Below are 19,189 nucleotides of genomic sequence, written 5' to 3'. Positions count from 1 at the left end.
AATTAAAGTGGAGAATTTGATGGCTTAGAGAATTTGGTTTAATGAGAAGTACTTACCACCCAACTTCTAATTATAATAATTAAACAGAAAAATTAACTTGATAAACTAGATGATGTACACAGTTCCTTACGCTATAACAGATAAAGTTGTACTTGTTGTTTTAGACTTTCTCTACTGTCGACCACGCCGTGTTGTGTGTTCTCACTGCCCCCTAATGGTGAATTATGGAACTTCTCTGCAACTTTGAGCCAAGTGGCAGCAAATGAACACAACAGACAAAGCAGAGATATATTTGTATAAGGCATTTTTAAACGTGTAAAACAAACAAAGGTTTACAAAAATGCAAATAGCACCAAGTTGACATACAGTATTTTTTTTAAACAACAACAGAAAAAACAAGGCAAGTGTCCACACAGAGGTTGTTGAGTGTGCTTCTCAGCAAAAACCCATAGCAGCACTGTGTTTTGCTGTATTTTTTTTTAATGCAAACAGTTTAATATCACAACAATCCAGTCACTTCATATAAGTTAAACAGGTAAAATGTCTAAACAAAACAATCATGATCAGAGAAATGCCCTCTAGAATAAAACCTTGAGAGAAAATATCGCCCAGCTATACAACCGTAGGCGTGTCTTTGTATTCTGCGTTGTCCTCTTCTCTTTCCAGATGACTCAACTAAACGCCCAGGACATCTGGAGGAACTGGGATGAGAAGCTCACAGGGAAATGACTTTCACTAGTTTGGTTAATTTGCATCTGTGCAGAGTGGGTTTAAAAGACAGGAGACAGAAGCAAATGAAGGCTAATAAAAACCACACTTAAGTCTTAATTTTTTTTATAGATTCTGTAGCTGAAATGCTACTGGTCTCCTTTGTGGTTGGCAGCATCCTTGGCCTTGCAGTCTTTGATGTCATCTTTCAGCTCAGCTAGCTGTTCTGCATGGATTGCCAAGGTACCGTTTACTTGGGACAGGTAGGAGTCAGAGTGTCTCTCAAGCTCCGCCCGGATCCGTTCCAGGTGATCCGCCAGCTCGCTCAGGTTGCTGCACTGGCCCTCTACCTGGGTCACCCTGCTATCGACATCCTTTACCTCTTTCTGCACTTCTATTGCTGTGCTGTGGCAGCCCCGTAGTTCCCCGGCCAGCTGTCTCTTCAATGCCATTAGCTCCCCTTTCAGCTGGACCAGTCGCCTCTCCCCAGCTCCAAGGAGGGAGGCTTGGTGGCCCATGAGTTTGGTGATTCCTTGCACTTGGTTGACGAGTTGGTGCTCTCTTTGTTCCCATGTGGAATTAGCATGTCCCACTTCACTTGCAATAAAGCTAAGAGAGTCCTTTAGGCCCTTCAGAGTGCGGTTCACAGAGTTGATGTTGACCTTTAGCAGTGTGATCTCTCCTTGGATAGACCCTTCTGTTTCCTCCTGGGCAATCCGGAAGAGCATGTTCTGAAGGGTGTTGTTTAAGCGATCCAGCTGGTTAGAGTGAGAGTCCAGACGGTTTGTCATCTTCTTTTCCATCTCTTTGCACTCGTCCTCTACTTGAGTGCCGCTGACACCTCCCGCTGGTGGCGTCGAGGGTGGGCAAGAGGTGGTACAGAGGAGCTCCAGGTGTTTTAACTGTTTTTGAATTCCATCCAGATCTCCTTCAACTCTCCTCCTCACCGACTCAATCTCGGTCTCCAGTGCAGGGACCACCTGCCCTTCCAGAAGAGCCGGGGCTGTGGCGTTACTCAGCTCCTCCACGGCCACAGACACTTTCTCCTCCAGGGTCTTCAGCTTGTCCTCAAACAGAGTCTTGAAACCATCCAGACCACCAGGAAACCCTTCAACCCCGTCAAAACTACCACTTGTGGCATTTATTCGGCCCTCTATGTCCACCAGTCGAGTCTCAATCAGGGTGTCTATGTGGATGGTTTGGTCATTAAATGCGGTCTGGAGCTGCCTTTGTGACTCCGTAAAACCTTTAACCGACTCCTCCAGCAGCAACACACGATGAGACAGACTGCTCACCTGCAACAATCAATAACTCATTAGTTGTTGTGTAAACCATGTCATGGCCTAACAAACTGCACTCATAAATTATTACAATTTAGTGATGTGACCCTTTCTGGATTTCAGAGCTGGATTTGGAGCAGCCAAGATATTTTTAGTACCTTTCAACAAATCTCCATAATAACATTTCAGTATAGTGTGTTTCAAAGGTCTGAGAGGGAAACACTGGCTTTTTAGCACATATGGAGCCATCTCTAAGGTGGGGCTTCGAACATAGAGTGGAGAAGCACTCTTTTCACCACTCTGCATTTAATAATTAGTTATTATTTTTCTCCTTTTTTTAATCTTTTCTCAGGAATCTGAGATTAAAGTCAGAATTCTGACTTTAATTTCAGAATTCTGGAAAAGAAGAAAAAAAGATGTCCCCAACTTTTGTTCGGTGGCCCTAATCCTCAGACTGGTGTTTTGGGAAATTTTTCTTTGAGCGTCAAAATTTGCAATAATGCAATAAGGTTTCAGCAACTGTCAGGAGATAAAGCTTAGCCTAAACATTTGGAAAACAAAAACTTTTCAATTTCATATGTATGGATAAAGCACCAGAATTATTCGGGATTTCAATTAATAAGCAGATTACTGATTAGTTTATTGCTGTTATATTGTTATATTACAACCCCACTTATGTCATACCTGTCCGCAGCAGCTCTCAGTGAGTGTTAGACCCTGAATCTGAGCTTGCAAAGAACCCAACTCCTCCCTGAGTCCAGTTTCTCTGCCATCCAGAGATTGCTGCATCTGTTGTTGGCCATCCATGTGCTCCCTGTGGCACTCCCTCTGCACCTCCCCGATCTTCTGATCACAGTGCTTCTCGAGGCTCGTCAGACGGCGCTCAAAGCCATCCAGGATATCACCCCTTATATCTGCCAGCTTGATATCTAAGAGTTCGTCCAGAAGAGATCTGGTGTCAGGGCCAGGGATGGGCCTGCCTATAGCTCCTTCCAACAGTTTCTTCAGCTGGCCATCATGACCCAAGACCATCCCCTAAAGATGAACAGAAGTCAGATCAGAGACAAAATTGAATATTTATTGAAGGAATAAAAAAAAGAAATGAGGCATTATTTGTTTCAACTATGAAAAACAATGTATCAAATGATCGATCAGCAGGCATTATGGCACAGTACCTGAATCTCCTCTAGAATATGAGTCTTGGCCCGCAGCTCATCCCTAACTTCTGTCACTCTCCCTGCTAAATCCCCAAATCCAGTAAAGCCTCCTGCTCCATCCAACCCATCATGAGTCCCATCTGGGATCAGCCCAAATCCCACAGCAGAGTCGGGCGCACGAGGTGTGTTCGGTAGCAAGGACACCAGAATTTTATTGGTGTCTTCGCGGAGTGATGTGCGTAGTCGGTCCTCAAGGCCAGTCACCACCCCATTAAGAGTGTCTAGACCCTGGGTAAGGCGACGCAGGTCCTCTTCGATGCGGTCCAAGCGCTCACCAGTTACACCTGAAATGCCATATTTGTTGCCTGTATTTTGAAGGCAAATCACAGAAAAGGGAACGTTTTAGAGATATTCATAAATATGTCAAATATGAGGGAAATAAGTGGTTTCAATTACAGAATAATGCGCAAACATTCAAAAACATTGCAGAGTTAATGACAGTCGTTAATTTAATACTCCAAGACTTTACAATAAACAAATTGGAACCTCTTCTCACCATTTGTCTGTCCTGTGGGTATACCAGGGAAGGGTTTTCCTGGCTCCAGCTGGCCTCCTCCAGGCTTATGCTCAATAGGAGGTCTAGGGCCATGGGGGAAGCCCTTCACACTTGGGCGATGGGGAAGAGCTGCACCCTTGAAAGGTGGCATTGCAATATCTGGATGTGACGTGGGTCCATCGTAACAGTTTTCTCCAGAATAGCCGGGACAACATTTCCACTCGAGCTCGGTCACTGTTTTAAAACCAACCTTGTATTTTGGCTTGTAGAATGTCCTATACCTAAAGGAAATGTGATATAAATGTGCTTACAATAAGTGATTAAGCAAATGTTATGAGTGAAATATATCAGGTTTTACTGTTAGAAGTACTTTTGTTTTCATCAATCATGAGCACAAATACAGGATGGAAAGATGGCGCTGAGCAGAAATAACAGGATTTAGTTGTTCACTATGAGATTAGACAGGGATTAGAGGAAGATTAAGAGATTAAGATAATCGTGGTGTAAATGATGGCATCAGGGGATTGGACCTGGGTTAGCACCCAACTTCATTGTTATTTAGTTTAAGCTGAATTTTCTATCCATTGTGAATCAAAGTCTCTCTTTACACACACACACACACACACACACACACACACACACACACACACACACACACACACACACACACACACACACACACACACAGAAAATCCACTCTTGTTCCCATTGTGTCTTTCGAATGGTATACAGGGAGTGCAGAATTATTAGGCAAATGAGTATTTTGTCCACATCATCCTCTTCATGCATGTTGTCTTACTCCAAGCTGTATAGGCTCGAAAGCCTACTACCAATTAAGCATATTAGGTGATGTGCATCTCTGTAATGAGAAGGGGTGTGGTCTAATGACATCAACACCCTATATCAGGTGTGCATAATTATTAGGCAACTTCCTTTCCTTTGGCAAAATGGGTCAAAAGAAGGACTTGACAGGCACAGAAAAGTCAAAAATAGTGAGCTATCTTGCAGAGGGATGCAGCAGTCTCAAAACTGCAAAGCTTCTGAAACGTGATCATCGAACAATCAAGCGTTTCATTCAAAATAGTCAACAGGGTCGCAAGAAGCGTGTGGAAAAACCAAGGCGCAAAATAACTGCCCATGAACTGAGAAAAGTCAAGCGTGCAGCCGCCAAGATGCCACTTGCCACCAGTTTGGCCATATTTCAGAGCTGCAACATCACTGGAGTGCCCAAAAGCACAAGGTGTGTAATACTCAGAGACATGGCAAAGGTAAGAAAGGCTGAAAGACGACCACCACTGAACAAGACACACAAGCTGAAACGTCAAGACTGGGCCAAGAAATATCTCAAGACTGATTTTTCTAAGGTTTTATGGACTGATGAAATGAGAGTGAGTCTTGATGGGCCAGATGGATGGGCCCGTGGCTGGATTGGTAAAGGGCAGAGAGCTCCAGTCCGACTCAGACGCCAGCAAGGTGGAGGTGGAGTACTGGTTTGGGCTGGTATCATCAAAGATGAGCTTGTGGGGCCTTTTCGGGTTGAGGATGGAGTCAAGCTCAACTCCCAGTCCTACTGCCAGTTTCTGGAAGACACCTTCTTCAAGCAGTGGTACAGGAAGAAGTCTGCATCCTTCAAGAAAAACATGATCTTCATGCAGGACAATGCTCCATCACACGCGTCCAAGTACTCCACAGCGTGGCTGGCAAGAAAGGGTATAAAAGAAGAAAAACTAATGACATGGCCTCCTTGTTCACCTGATCTGAACCCCATTGAGAACCTGTGGTCCATCATCAAATGTGAGATTTACAAGGAGGGAAAACAGTACACCTCTCTGAACAGTGTCTGGGAGGCTGTGGTTGCTGCTGCACACAATGTTGATGGTGAACAGATCAAAACACTGACAGAATCCATGGATGGCAGGCTTTTAAAGTTCTGATGCTGGTCTATAAAGCTCTGAATGGTTTAGGACCAAAATACATCAGTGACCTCCTGACCCAGTATGAACCTTCCAGATCCCTCAGGTCATCTGGATCCGGTCTTTTATCAGTTCCCAGAGTCAGAACCAGACACGGAGAAGCTGCATTCAGCTTTTATTCTCCTTATATTTGGAACAAACTCCCAGAAAGCCTCAGATCAGCTGAAACACTCAGTTTATTTAAATCCAGGTTGAAGACTCACCTGTTCTCAGCTGCATTTGAATAAAGCACCAATTCCACACTTTTAAGCTTAAATTTCAAAACTAACATTTTAACTACTGATTTTATCTGTTTTGATTTTATATACTGTTTTGTTTGTTTGTTTGTTTGTTTGTTAATTAGTTTGTTTGTTTGTTTGCTTGTTTTAATCAATTTTAAATCATGCTTTTTATTTGTTTTTGTTTCTAATGTCTCTGTAAAGCACTTTGAATCACCTTGTTGTTGAATTGTGCTATACAAATAAACTTGCCTTGCCTTGCCTTGCTTTTGAGTGTCCTTGGAAAGAAAGGTGGCTATATTGGTCGCTGATTTGTTTTTGTTTTGTTTTTGAATGTCAGAAATGTATATTTGTGAATGTGGAGATGTTATATTGGTGTCACTGGTAAAAATAAATAATTGAAATGGGTATATATTTGTTTTTTGTTAAGTAATAGTCACCTGCACACACAGATATCCCCCTAAAATAGCTAAAACTAAAAATAAACTAAAAACTAATTCCAAAAATATGCAGCTTTGATATTAATGAGTTTTTTGGGTTCATTGAAAACATGGTTGTTGTTCAATAATAAAATTATTCCTCAAAAATACAACTTGCCTAATAATTCTGCACTCCCTGTATGAAGAGAAACTTACTAGACAACACTTTGAGAGCAGATAGCAGAAAGGTACATCTGCCTAAGAACAAGTTAAAGCCAAGTTAAAATGTTTTTTTCTTATGCCTTACTTTCTCATGTTTTCAACAAATAATAAGAACGCAGAACAACAGCTTTCCAGAATTCTTAATAAATAAAAAACAGATCTTAATCATTTCCATGCACAGAGACAGAATTGGTAACACAGACGTCCCTGCATTTTATTTTATTTAGCAAAATAAATAAAAAGTTATCAGCAGTATCGCAGATGTGCATTAATAAGGGTAATATATAACACTAGAGGGCAGTATTGATGTAGAGTATGTTCTACATTGTGCTGCAGTTTGCCAAATATAAAGAAAGAACGACATATTTAAACATCATTACCAAACTCCTAAGGCGCAGACTGAACTGTAAAACATCTGCAGCATTGTATTACTTCGTTTGATTGACTCACATCACAACAGGACATTTCTGACCCCAGATACACTTGGTGGTATACTCAGCCTTCACGTAGGTTGCCACTCCATCCTGCATGATGCATGTGATGTTTCTCTGAACCACATGGGCGCAGTGGTTTCTGTGGGGAGAGCAGAGGGATGTTACAATGCTAGCACCAATAAGATGCCAACAGCCCCTGTTTTGCTCTGTGTCCATCACACTGACGTGTGTTAAAGTAAAACCTATTTAGATTTCGTAGAACAGCAACCACTGCAGAGACAAGTACTATAACTAAATGTGAATTTACAAATGTGGTTCAGCAGCAGCACTGTTAATTCAACAGGGCAGTATACAGTAGACTTAAACGGCTAAAACTATAGCCACTTTAAGATACAAAACATGCCAGAAAAAGTAAAGCTGTAACTGCAAACTCTCAGTGTATTGAGGTCAAGAGGAATCTGTTTTATTGTGTATAATTAAAACTGTTGGAGTGTAACAGGCAAAATTTAACAGAAAGCTATTTCTTCCATCAAAAGTGTTGAAAGTGATGAAGATGCATCATAAAACCTTCTGTAAGATACTATTGACTCAGTGTTTTAATCTTTGCTTTGTTGTGTTTAATCTTTTACAGCTCATTCTTCTTTTGGATTATGAATAAGCCCGTGTTGTTGTGTTTTTCTCTTTTTATTGGCACTTTAATAAAAAAAACAAGAAAAGTTTGCTTTTGATCTAGCTGATAGATATTAACAAAAGATCAAAGAGAGCTTTTCATTGAGGAGCTACAGCTGCAGATGGACTGAGTAGGGATTCCTTTGCTCTTTTTCAATTTTTTTTATTTTTAATTTTGACATTTTAAATGGATTTTTTAGTTACTTGTATTCCCAGTTACTTTCAGGTATAGCTGCATGCAGTATACTACAAATACCCAGGCAGTGAGTTGTGTTTCAGTTGTGTGTGGAATCATAGATTGTGTATAAATGTATATATGAGGTAGCCACTTCGGCAACACCCCTTGGTTAGTGAAGTCCCGCTGCAAAGGCTTAAAGTGAGCTTTGTTGTTGTTGCCAAGTTGTTTTATTGGAACAGGATGATAAGGGTGAAGAGCAGCTCTGACTGAAAAGCTGAGGGATGCTGCACACTCATCAGTCAGTGAAGTGCAATTGCTAAATGAACTTCAGTTTACAAAAACGGCATCTTTTATATTCATTAAGACGAAAATAGCAAGTGAGGCCTTAAAGTCATCCAGAAAATATTTACTGATGTGGATAAGGAAGTTGAAGAGTCACTTTCCAATGGACTTCCACACAAGTGGAAGTCTTATTGAAACTACAGGAATTTCCCACTGGTGGAAGCAAGTGCTCAAACATTTCAACACAAGCTCCTTTATTCAAAAACTATTTTAAATACATGTGGTGTATGTAATTTGGGAATGTAGTGGACGAGGAGAGACCACCCATGAATTTTTACCCAGCAGGAGGAAGATATTCAGTCAGCATCAAAGACTGTACCAGAGTGTGTTGTGGTGTTGTTTGATGTTTGTGTGCAATGACTTCCAAACTTCATTGTTAAAATTAGATTTACATGTTTTTCACATGCTTTACAAGTTGCAAATATATGCAAATGCACTGTGTCATGTTCAATTTCATACAATACTAGTCCAGTCCTGCACGAAAACCATGCAAATAAGTATACTGTACAGCCTACATAGTGTACTTTATGTAAGTATACTAAGAAAACTGAAAGTCCTTTTAGCTTGTTTTGCTTCTTTTAGTTACGTAGGGTAGTTGAGCACCAAAAACATTCACGGAGACTGTTTTCAATCCTGGAAGTGCTCAGATGTGCACTAACTTCACTGTAACAACTTTGAGCAGTTGTTACATCACACTGAACTTTCCCTGTCTCACTCGCTCTCACTCTTCATAGCCAGTGCAGCTATAGCAACTGCTAAATGTTCCCCTGGCCTCTGTGCAACACAGGAAATGATGATCTGCTCTCTTTAGGCTCACATGTGAAGCATTTCTTACATTCAGAGGGGAGCATTTAGCAACACATGCGGCACTTAGCATTGCTCCACAGCTGTTTCAGGACTAATAGAAGTGTTCGGAGCAGCAGGGAGGGACACGGGGGCCGAGGCGGGTCTACATGCCAAGTTAACAGGTTCAGAGGGCTAACAGAGAGGGGAGGCTGTTAGAATGTGTGAGAAACCACTGCGCCGCTGTGTCCTTCTGCAAATGTGTTGACAGTGTTTTCTGCGTGTGTGTGTGTGTGTGTGTGTGTGTCACCACTCTCCCTGTGTTGACATATGTTAATAGCAGTAGAAGGTAGAGGGCAAAAGTTAGAATGACAGAGCTCCTTTCATACCAGCCTGACAACCTGCTGCCAGGTCATGGGTTGTTAAGGAAGTGGCAGTTACGACCTTAACTGATGTGGTATGATGGGAGTTCTTTAAGTACTTTTAACTCCCGCATGCAGTTTACTACTTGGTGCAAATGATTTTCTTAGCATAACAAAAAGGGGAACTGGCTGGAATAATGTATTAGGTCATTGAAATAAGAAATGCAAGCTTAATTTGACAACACAAATGATGCTGCATCATCTTTTCTGGCTAGTTTTTTTTTTTTTTTTTTTCAAAAGCTGGACTCCTGTAACATTTCTGTTGTTCTTAATAATTTGCTTTCATGCTGTTTTTCTTCTCCCTCTCCACCTGCAGGCTCTTTTCTTTACCAGGCCAGAGGGACTTTAAAACTGATCACTCCCTGTGCTGTCATCTGCTGTTCGCAGTGAGATCTATTGCAGACAATACACAGTTTTTGGCACCAAAGTAAATGACTTTTTAAAGAGAGAGAGAGAGAGAGAGAGAGAGAGAGAGAGAGAGAGAGAGAGAGAGAGAGAGAGACGTAAGCAGTTAGATCTTGTACAAATGTGTTTGTCAAAGTCACATGAAGATTTTGATAGCGATTTCTGCAGTATAGAAAAGCTATAGATACTGTCAACCTGAATATTTCAGCACTATAGTGAATGGCTTCAGTATTATTATGTGATATAAATCAAATTTAATGCCTTTAGTTTTCTCATCTTACATCTTCAAGGAGCTTAAAGACTTGTCTCTGTGTAGCTCTTAAAAGCTGATAGCTGATAGTTGCTGATAGATAGATGTCAAACTCATTTTACATTGTGGGCCACATACAGCATATTTTGATCTTCAGTCATCCCGACCAGTGAAACTACATGATAAATATGTAAAATTGCAGAAAAGGTTATTTTACTATCCTGTAATTATAATATATTTTTGTTAATTTACTGTGGACTCACTAATAGTGGGGACAAAGGAACTTTCCTGTCATTAAAATTGTTTATCTGTTAGTTATTTTGGAGTAGAATGAATGGCAATGGGGTTGGTTGGAAAAACTGTAAAACCTGTGAAAATACAGTTAAAAGTTTGAAATCTATGCATTCTTTCACATTATCTCAAGCTGTCCAGTGGGCTGAATTTCACTCTTCGCTGGGCCTGGTTTGGTCCCCAGGCCTTCTGTTTAAAACCCCTGATATAGAGAATAGTAAGTGTGTGACCGTTTTCACAGCTGTGAGATGTAACCCACAGACTTCACACCATGGCGAAAAGTGCAGCAATCCAGATGTACATGAGGGGGGGGAAATGGTTCCCTGTCCACAGTTTTCTGTTTCTGCTTCACATTTTTTTGTCATTTTTCTGTCAGTGTCATTTGGGTCTATGAGTGATATTTAATCCTCACTGTCTTCCATACAAGGGGGGTTTCTGGCTTTGTGAAACTCAGAGTTGAGTGCTGATATAAATCCCGTCCCTTTGCGCTGCGCTGTCGGTCAGGTCAGCAGCAGGTCGCCTTTGCTGTGTGAAAACCTGTTTTTACAAGACGAATGTTAAGTTTCAGCTTGAAAGCCTGAAAGCAATAATACAGTCAGCTGTTGAGAAAATGACACATACTCACGTGTGCAGATTTTATAGACACATAATCAAGCAATAAAGACCTTGGGTTTATATCTCACATCCACAGAGACCACTCAACTCTGCAAAAAGAAGACTACACAAACTTTATTCCAAAAATATGAACCCTCGATGTGGAAGTGGTCGTATATGAGCAGGAGCGCTGCCTTTAGCATTTCTTATTATTATAGCCACTTCCAGCAGCTGCAGAGTAGGTGAGAACTTTGTTTGGGCTGCTTTTGTGTGTGGGAGGATGCCCAGCTGTGAGAAGGCTGTTAATCTGGACACTTTGGGGAAAAAGAATGTCCAAGTCCTGATGTGTATGATATGAGATCAGAGAGCTATAGACAGAACAGTGAAAAGGTGAGAGAGGAGTGATAGCCTATTCTGAGCTTTTTCCATGCCTCATCTGTCAGCCAGTGTGGTACAAGGTCACTACTGTTAAAAAGTATAAATACTTTCTGGCGTGTTTGTTTTAGAGCTTGTGGGGGACAGATGAGAAGGGTTGGCTGCCCATAAAGTACCACACAGTACAAGTCACCTAGGTCAAGTCGCGTTTATTTAAAGCTTATAGTTAAAAGCAAATAGCACTTCCAAACATGCAACACACCTGATCATAATATAGAGTAGAGGTGAAGCTGCAGTTAGACACCACGGTGGCTCCAACACTGTAAAGCCCAAAACATTAAATAATTGCCAGAAAGTTAATATATATTTTTTAAACTGGTGAGTTTATTGAAAGTTATGACAAATTGAAAAAAGTCATTAATAATTAATTTGTTTTTAATTTGTATAATTTTGCTACATCCAGTATTTTTGTGCAATTTATTGCTCAAACACTTGTTGTGAAAAAAATCACACAGATGAAGCAGAGGTCTCAAAAACTCAGGTTACAGGGTTAATAAATGTATTCTAGTAAATAACCTATTGACCAGTACTATTTATTGCAGTGATGAGTTGGTGAGGTTGACGCATTGGCACAGGGAAGTCATGCCTCTAAATGCACAATCTCTGAAAAGACAAGATGTATGTAAGAAACGACTGACTACACACTAGTGCATTTTCCTATTTTATTTTGTAAATGTGATAATTCTGCACCTTCTCCCATCAATTTAGACTGAATTACTCATAAAGACTCTGGAAAAAGGAAGATTCCCAGACATGAGATGACAAAAACTGAAATATTTAGCCAGAACTTAGAGCCCGGTGAGCTCCAGACCCTGCCCATTATCAAGCATGCCACAGTGAAGCATGGTAGTGGTATCATCATACTCTGGGGGTGTTTCGCAGCAGCAGTGACAGGGTGACCGGTTCAAGTTGAGGCAATGTCTTTGAAGATAGTGCACACAACATGAGACTGAGACATGCGTTCAACATGACAATGAAAGGGTGGTTTCTGGATGTCTATGATTGTCCTTAAATTCCTCAGAACAAAAAAAAAAAAAAATCAAACCCTCAACAACGTTCCTGGAGAAACATGTAGCTAGCTTGTTTACATGTGTTTGAAACAATTTCATAGGAAAAGGGGAAGAACCTGCCCAATTCCAGATGTGCAAAGCCTGTCGAGACTTATGCAAGAAGACCTGAGCTCAGAGCTCCCAAAGGAAATATACTAAGTTTCACTTTCAGTTTTTGAAAATTCTCAGGGTATGTTTTTACTTTGTTGGTAAGGTGCAATAAATGGATATCAATGACACAGTAATCACTTTTTGGATGAATGAAAATGTTAATCTTCCAAATAATCTCTTTATTTTGGTAATAGTCATTTAACTTCACTTACTTAACGCTAAATATTTTTTTTGTGTGTGTTATATGAAACTAACAATTGATGTTTTTCAAAAGAAAGCAAAAAGAAGGCAGGGAAACACCCAAAACTGAAAGTCTCCAGTTGATCCACACATTCACTGAACCACCCAATCCCCACTGAATACACAAACTGAATTTGTGTAAACTATGTCATGTGTCTCCAGACCTAATCTGACCTTGCACTCTTCCTTTTCAATCAGTATGAAAAGTCTTCATCTCCATTCACCACGACAGGAAAACTGCACTTTCCTTTGTCTCTCTGGTCTCTCTCCCTCCTCCTTACTCTGAGTATTGTCTGTTTTTGTGTCACTGGAGTATGGCATTTGTGACTGCTGGTCTGGTCCCACTGTAAATGTTTGAAGTATAGCGTTTCAGCTTAAAAATCCTTTCATAGCCTCCCAAGAGAAAAGCAGAATTCCCATCTCAAATTCACATGTGGAATGTGTTTGGAAAGTATTGTTGTGGCTACACCTCCACAGTTTGATGGGCCTGAACAAATCACCTCTCATTCACCCTTTCCTATAAATTTTCCTATAACTACAGGTTATGTTTAATTAGTCATATCAGTGTTTCTCTTGCTGTGTTGTACGTTTCCCCTCTCTCTCATTCTATATATCACAAAGCTCCTCCGCCTTGCCTCATCATGTCAGGCTCTTTACTTTTCCCTATACTGCCTCAGTTGTTTTGACATGTGGCACTAAAGGGCTTACCTCACTCATTACAAACCACACTCTCACCTGTAGGAACTCCTGACTGCTTGACCCGAGTCCATTGCTTTTGGGTCCGACAGATTTATGAAGAGTGGAATGGATAAAGAAAAAAATATGATCTTTAATAGGACCATTGGTCTAACTCCAAGGCCCATCTCGTTTGATATATGCTTTTAATGAAGCCTATTTCCAGCCAACTGGCAGGTCTTGAAATTCCCATGGTCCAGGGATTATTAAAACTGTGCTTATGCCTAATGATTAGAGGTAAAGGCATGCTACTCCCAGCTTTAAGACCAAAGAGATCACTTTGTCATTTGGAGACAGGGTCAGCTCCAAGCCAGCTCTAGTCATCATAGCTTAAACTCAAGTGACTACACATGCTTACATTTTGGAAATTAAGCTGTTAAAAGCAACAACATAAGCTTGTGTACATGTAGATGTACTGAAAAAATAACTTTACTTATCCTCAGGCATTTTCCAAAGTACATAATCTACTTTGAATAAGCTCTCTGTGCTTCTGAAAAGAACGGTTTCAAACAGAATTATTAGATTTACAAAGAAAAGGGGTTATTGTGTATGCAATAAGAGTGAAACAGTGTAACTGTGATACTTTATTTAGCTCTACACATAGGCCTGATACACTGAAGAGACCAGAATATCACTCATATGTAACCTGCAACACAAATCTCTTCACAGGCAAATAAAAATAGAACTATTCTCTTTTTATTCAGAGGCTTTTATGAGAAGATCTTTTGATCTGTGTATTAGCCAAGTATGAAGGTAAGAGTCACAGGCTATCAGCCAGACTTAGCATAAAGACTGAAAACAAGAGACACGGCAAGTATAACTCTATCCATTTATTGATTCCCCTTCTGCCCTTTTTTTCCTGCAAATTTCTGTAAATTATAAAATGCAAAAAAAAAAAAAAAAAAAACCCAGACTGCATTCTTACCAAAATGCTAATCTTTTTATAAACCAGGACGTTTTTATGCCTAAATCTGCTGACTAAAAACAAAAGTGAACAATAACTTTACTTTTTGTTGTAAATGTCTTTTAGTCTTAAAAAGTTAAAGCACACCTGTACATGCCAGCTGTGGCTCATTGGAAGACTTTTGCATAAAAATAACAAAGCACTGAAATGTAGATGCTTTACTTTAATGATGTAAGTTGTCAGTTACACTTTGCTTGGGATAATTATTTGGAAATTCGCACCAGAATCAACACCCTATCCAATTAACTACAAACTGAATCATAATCCAACCTCATTAAATACCTTCAATATTTTATAAAAAGCAACTAATCTTTTTCACTGTTCTTACATAAACCTGAGTACTTTGGCAGATGGATTTTAAAAGAAAAGTGTCAGGTAGCTTGGGAGTTTGCTGCATGGTCTTTTTGACCCTTAGCAGGAGACCGGCTCCATTCTTGCTCTCCACTGGACATTCAAGATAAACGTACAACAGCAACCTCTAACCTTTAACCTCTGCTAACCTACTGACCTTTCCCCCTTGATCTCTGTCCCATACATCAAAGAAAAAGCCCTCAGATATGTCTGTAATCTGATTGGTAAAGACATGTGGCATCTCCCAGGATGCTGTTTGATTTATCCAATACCCATTTCCCAGTGATGACTATGTATGACTCTTGGCACCTGTTCAGTGGTGATGTGTGAAAAATAGTCATTGTTTTGCTAATCCTAAAAGAACTTCCAAAATACTCAAAAAGCGATTTCTTTCACTAATTTTTTCCTCTTTCCCAGACCTTTTGTTAAAAACATAAATCACAAAATCTGACCTTCCTGAGCCACAGTTTAACCTTTGGAAGAAAATTAGCTTCTTTGCAATAGAGCTGTGACAGGTACAGTACTGTAACTGTCTAAGATGTCACAGTCACCCACTGGAGGGCCATATATTTTTCTTACAGAAGCAAGTGGTTGCACTGAATGAAGGAATGACTGTGAAATCAAATCACTCGCTTTGCTGCCAAAATACAGACAATAATTCAACATGAAGACAAAAAGTCTGGGGTGTTCCAACAGCTGAGAATTTTTTAAGTCTCGTACTAAAAATCCAGTGAGGTTTTGCCAATGTGTGAGTGTAGTCAAGTTAGAAAGAGGAGTTAGACGGGGCGATCGTGGCTCAAGAGTTGGGAGGTCGCCTTGTAATCGGAAGGTTGCCGGTTCGAGCCCCGGCTTGGACAGTCTCGGTCGTTGTGTCCTTGGGCAAGACACTTCACCCGTTGCCTACTGGTGGCGCCAGTGTCCGGCAGCCTCGCCTCTGTCAGTGCGCCCCAGGGTGGCTGTGGCTACAATGTAGCTTGCCATCACCAGTGTGTGAATGGGTGGATGACTGGATATGTAAAGCGCTTTGGGGTCCTTAGGGACTAGTAAAGCGCTATATAAATACAGGCCATTTACCATGTAAATGCGCTCCGGTGAAGTCCTTTAGTTACACTTAAATAGGCATTCATAAACACACTCACTCACTCACACACACACACATCATAACGTGTTATTTTAAAGTGTCTATTTCCATTGACCAGTCAGGCTGACAACAACTGAGCTCATATGTCTGTAGTGGTGGTCTGACAGCAACACGTCCCCAGAGGCTACTGTGTCTAAGATGTGCCTGCAGCTCCTATATAAAACTATAGTTGGACTCTCAGAAACAAATGGAGCAATACTACCAGTTATCAGCAACAAGCAGTTCCTGACTGTATTTCATTATTGATCAATTTGTTTTGACTGGAAAGTCTATTACATCTGGCTAATCAACTAATCTTGTTGTGTAAGATGGAAATCTGGCACGACGGCCTGTATAAAAAGAAATAAACCTCTTTGGCAATGCTGTCAAAAAGTAAAGGAAGGTATACAGGTATATAGCTACCATGCTGTACATAAGAACACTTAAATCATTATAAAAACTGCATTGGCTTACTGTTTAGTGAGCCAATTCGAGTTTGGCAATTTAAGCTTCAGCTCCCTGTGACTCCAAAATGGTCATATTTATAGATTTGTGTTGCCAATTCTCTGAAATCGCATACTTATGTTCAGAATTTTAGGGCATATGAATGTTGGTGAATAAATACCTCCGGAAACACAAGATGAATGTCCATTAGAAACAATTTATACAGATAAAGTCCAGTTCTTACCATATAAAATTGTACAAAATATATGGGGGGCAAGAGTCTGATTGTATAAATGTATTTCTGCAAGAGTTGTGTTAAGTAAGAAGTTATTTTAGTTAGTCAATTAGGTCAGTTTTTTTTTTAAAAAGTGGCAATCTAATAATAGCTGGGGAAAATCCAATATTCAGATTAACCGAATAGTGAGCAAAATGTAAGGGGATGAAAGTAATATATTCAGTTTTAGAGTTAAGTGAATAAGTTAAAGGTGTAGACTCAATATAGACACTGCATTCAGGTTGAGGGATGCTGAACAGTATGTTGGGTGGAGGTGAGCATACATGGCAGACTAAGTGGGGCTGGGCAATCAGCAGTCTTCTGTGGCAGTTTGAGTGAAGCAGCAGGTAGCTGGGGAGCTGTCCAAAAGCATAAATGCTCTTGTGGGAAGCCAAGCAAAAGAGAAGGGGGGGAGGAAGAGGGAGGAAAAACCAAAAGAGCCCTGCGGGCCAAACATCAGGCATCAGGCAAAATATATCCACAAGTCTGTTTCATCTCAGAACTTCATTCAATAGCGTTCATAACTTACTGTTACTCTTCTGTGTGTGTGTATGTGTGTATCATCTTTACAATATGTATCTGTCATGCAGTAATTAAAAGCAGATGAACACCCCTCACCTTTGTGTTAAATCTGGAAAAGTTAAATAATTTTCTACTTAACTCAGGGTAAGTTCATTTGAAATCAGTGTCTGCGACTGGAAGCCAGTTGTGCCACTCCCTCCTGACAGTGTGTGCCCAGCTGTACCATAAATCTTGTCCCTAATTGAGCCCCCTTGCCCCCCCACCCCTTTACCACACACACATACAGTGACTGTGAGGAATCAATACCCTTGTCATCAACTCTGCACCCCCTCGCTGCACCATAATGACCGTCATGATGGCTTTGTTTTCACTGTTGCTTCGTTGTTGCACTATAGTGTTTATCCCCAGCCACAGATGGTTTTAGGTGTGAACCACAGAAAAGAGGCTGATTTTGAGTAAGACAGAAACAGAGCGTCAATTCAGGGATCTGTTACCAAGCTGATTCCATAACTAAAAACATATTTCTGCAACTCACTGGTGACATGGGATTCTCGAGGGAAATACAGTATTAGGTGGGTCCTGCTTGAACTCCAGCTACTTGGAATGATTTTAGAATTCAATACCCTGCACCTTGGAAACACAAATAAAACATGCATCTGTTCCTGTTATGTGTCCAAGGTGGAGAACTTACTTGTGACGGGTCATGGGCTTGTTTGGTGAGTGGTGAGGGTTGAGTCCAGCCTTGTAGAGGTTGTATCTGTTTCCATAGAAAGGGTTGACATGGCCTCCATAGAAAGTCCCTTTAGTGTGAACAACAGAGAGGAACACTCCCAGGAGAAAGACCTGTGCTATTAGCTGGCACAACTTGGTCCGCATTTTGTTTTTCTAAGTCTTTTCCAAGGCTAATCCAGAGTCTCAAAAATTCAACTGTCAAGAGGAGAGGGGTTCAGAAGTGGTAGTCTCTAGCTCCTCTGGGTGTTGTGTTGCTCCTTGGCACATGGAAAGTCTTGTTTTCTTCAGTGGGCCCTGGAGGAGGCGTGCAGTCCAAACAGCTCTAGCATCAGCAGCATCTTGTCCTGTACATCTTCAGGTTGCTCACTAACAAAATTCTGAGCACGCAAGACGGAGCAGGGGGAAAACTGATGATACTGAAGAGGGAGGGGGAAGGGAGAGGGGAAGGAAAACAACACAAAGGTGTGCTGGAGGAGGCGAAAGAAGAAAGATGAGCGCAAGAGAGAGCAAAGAAAAGAGGGAAGATAGTGTCAGTCTGTCTGTTGGAAAGTTTCAGCTCCATATACACAAATACTGTGTAGGAAACCTGCTGCCGAGGCTCGACCCTCTAAGTAATCTGCTCTCTGCACGAGTGAGGGTGTGTGTGCAAGCAGCAATGTGCTGCTCTTGCTGCCTCTGAAGGGGCAGGCAGACAGCCTGTATTTGCATATCCCACCCCAACTCCAGCCCGGTGGCTCGCACAAAGAGGGGGACTGACTGATATCAATTGATGTCCTGCTCTTCTTTCTCTCTCTATTGCAGCATCACAAAAATACAAAGTTGTACATGGAGATACTTCACTTCAAAGCAGACTCCAATAAGCAACAAAAAAAAGCCGCTGTCCTATTCTGTTTGAAATTTTTTCACCCACCCCCCATCAAGCATTTTTAGTTGTTGTGTATTCAGTCCCCTGATTTTATTTCTTTACCCAGTTCTTTTCTTTCTCCATCTGCTCTGGGAGCGGCTGTACATCAAAGCATAGCCCCAGTATGCAGTGCCATGTGCGTGGCTATGGCTGCAGCCAGCTAAGACGCTGTAGATCTGGACACAATGGACCTCCTCCTTGCTTCACTGCGGTCAGTCATTAAATATCCCAGCCACAGCTTCAGTTGAGAGTCACGTCCCAGCCCCCCACTTATGTCTTACTGCACATCCATGTGGTTCTTGAATTCATGCATAAATGCCTGCGTCTCTAAAGAGTATTTCCTGGGATTTAATCGAATCAGTTCAGTTTCTATGATAAGTGAGAGTGATTGTCCTCTATAATTTTTT

General features: G+C 41.0%; 1 protein-coding gene across 2 annotated transcripts; it reads right to left on the bottom strand.

The window, feature by feature from the left end:
• Window positions 1-287: 287 nt before the first annotated feature.
• emilin3b (elastin microfibril interfacer 3b) lies at window positions 288-18,949 on the bottom strand. 2 transcript variants are annotated; one of them, XM_080898601.1, is made up of 6 exons: window positions 17,838-18,947; window positions 6,984-7,106; window positions 3,702-3,982; window positions 3,164-3,510; window positions 2,673-3,023; window positions 288-2,003 (listed from the first exon to the last, which is right to left on the bottom strand). In XM_080898601.1, exons 1-6 carry the CDS (start codon window positions 18,020-18,022, stop codon window positions 858-860), a joined length of 2,433 nt encoding a protein of 810 aa, XP_080754727.1. In that variant the 5' UTR covers window positions 18,023-18,947; the 3' UTR covers window positions 288-857. The 2 variants fall into 2 exon arrangements, with proteins under 2 accessions (XP_080754727.1, XP_080754728.1); XM_080898602.1 differs by lacking the exon at window positions 6,984-7,106 and having other exon boundaries at window positions 17,838-18,949.
• Between the last annotated feature and the right edge of the window lie 240 nt (window positions 18,950-19,189).

Source organism: Rhamphochromis sp. 'chilingali', assembly GCF_963969265.1.
Source record: "Rhamphochromis sp. 'chilingali' genome assembly, chromosome: 12".
Classification (NCBI taxonomy): Eukaryota; Metazoa; Chordata; class Actinopteri; order Cichliformes; family Cichlidae; genus Rhamphochromis; species Rhamphochromis sp. 'chilingali'.
The sequence above is the reverse complement of the archived record's forward strand: the minus strand, read 5'-3'. Positions and strand labels throughout refer to the sequence as shown.

Coding starts and splice junctions, on each gene's coding strand:
- emilin3b (XM_080898601.1), bottom strand. CDS start 18,022: ATGCGGACCAAGTTGTGCCAGCTAATAGCACAGGTCTTTCTCCTGGGA. Junction 3,983..6,983: donor CAGAAATGTCCTGTTGTGAT/GTGAGTCAATCA, acceptor CATTTCCTTTAG/GTATAGGACATTCTACAAGC. Junction 2,004..2,672: donor CTGAGAGCTGCTGCGGACAG/GTATGACATAAG, acceptor TGATTGTTGCAG/GTGAGCAGTCTGTCTCATCG.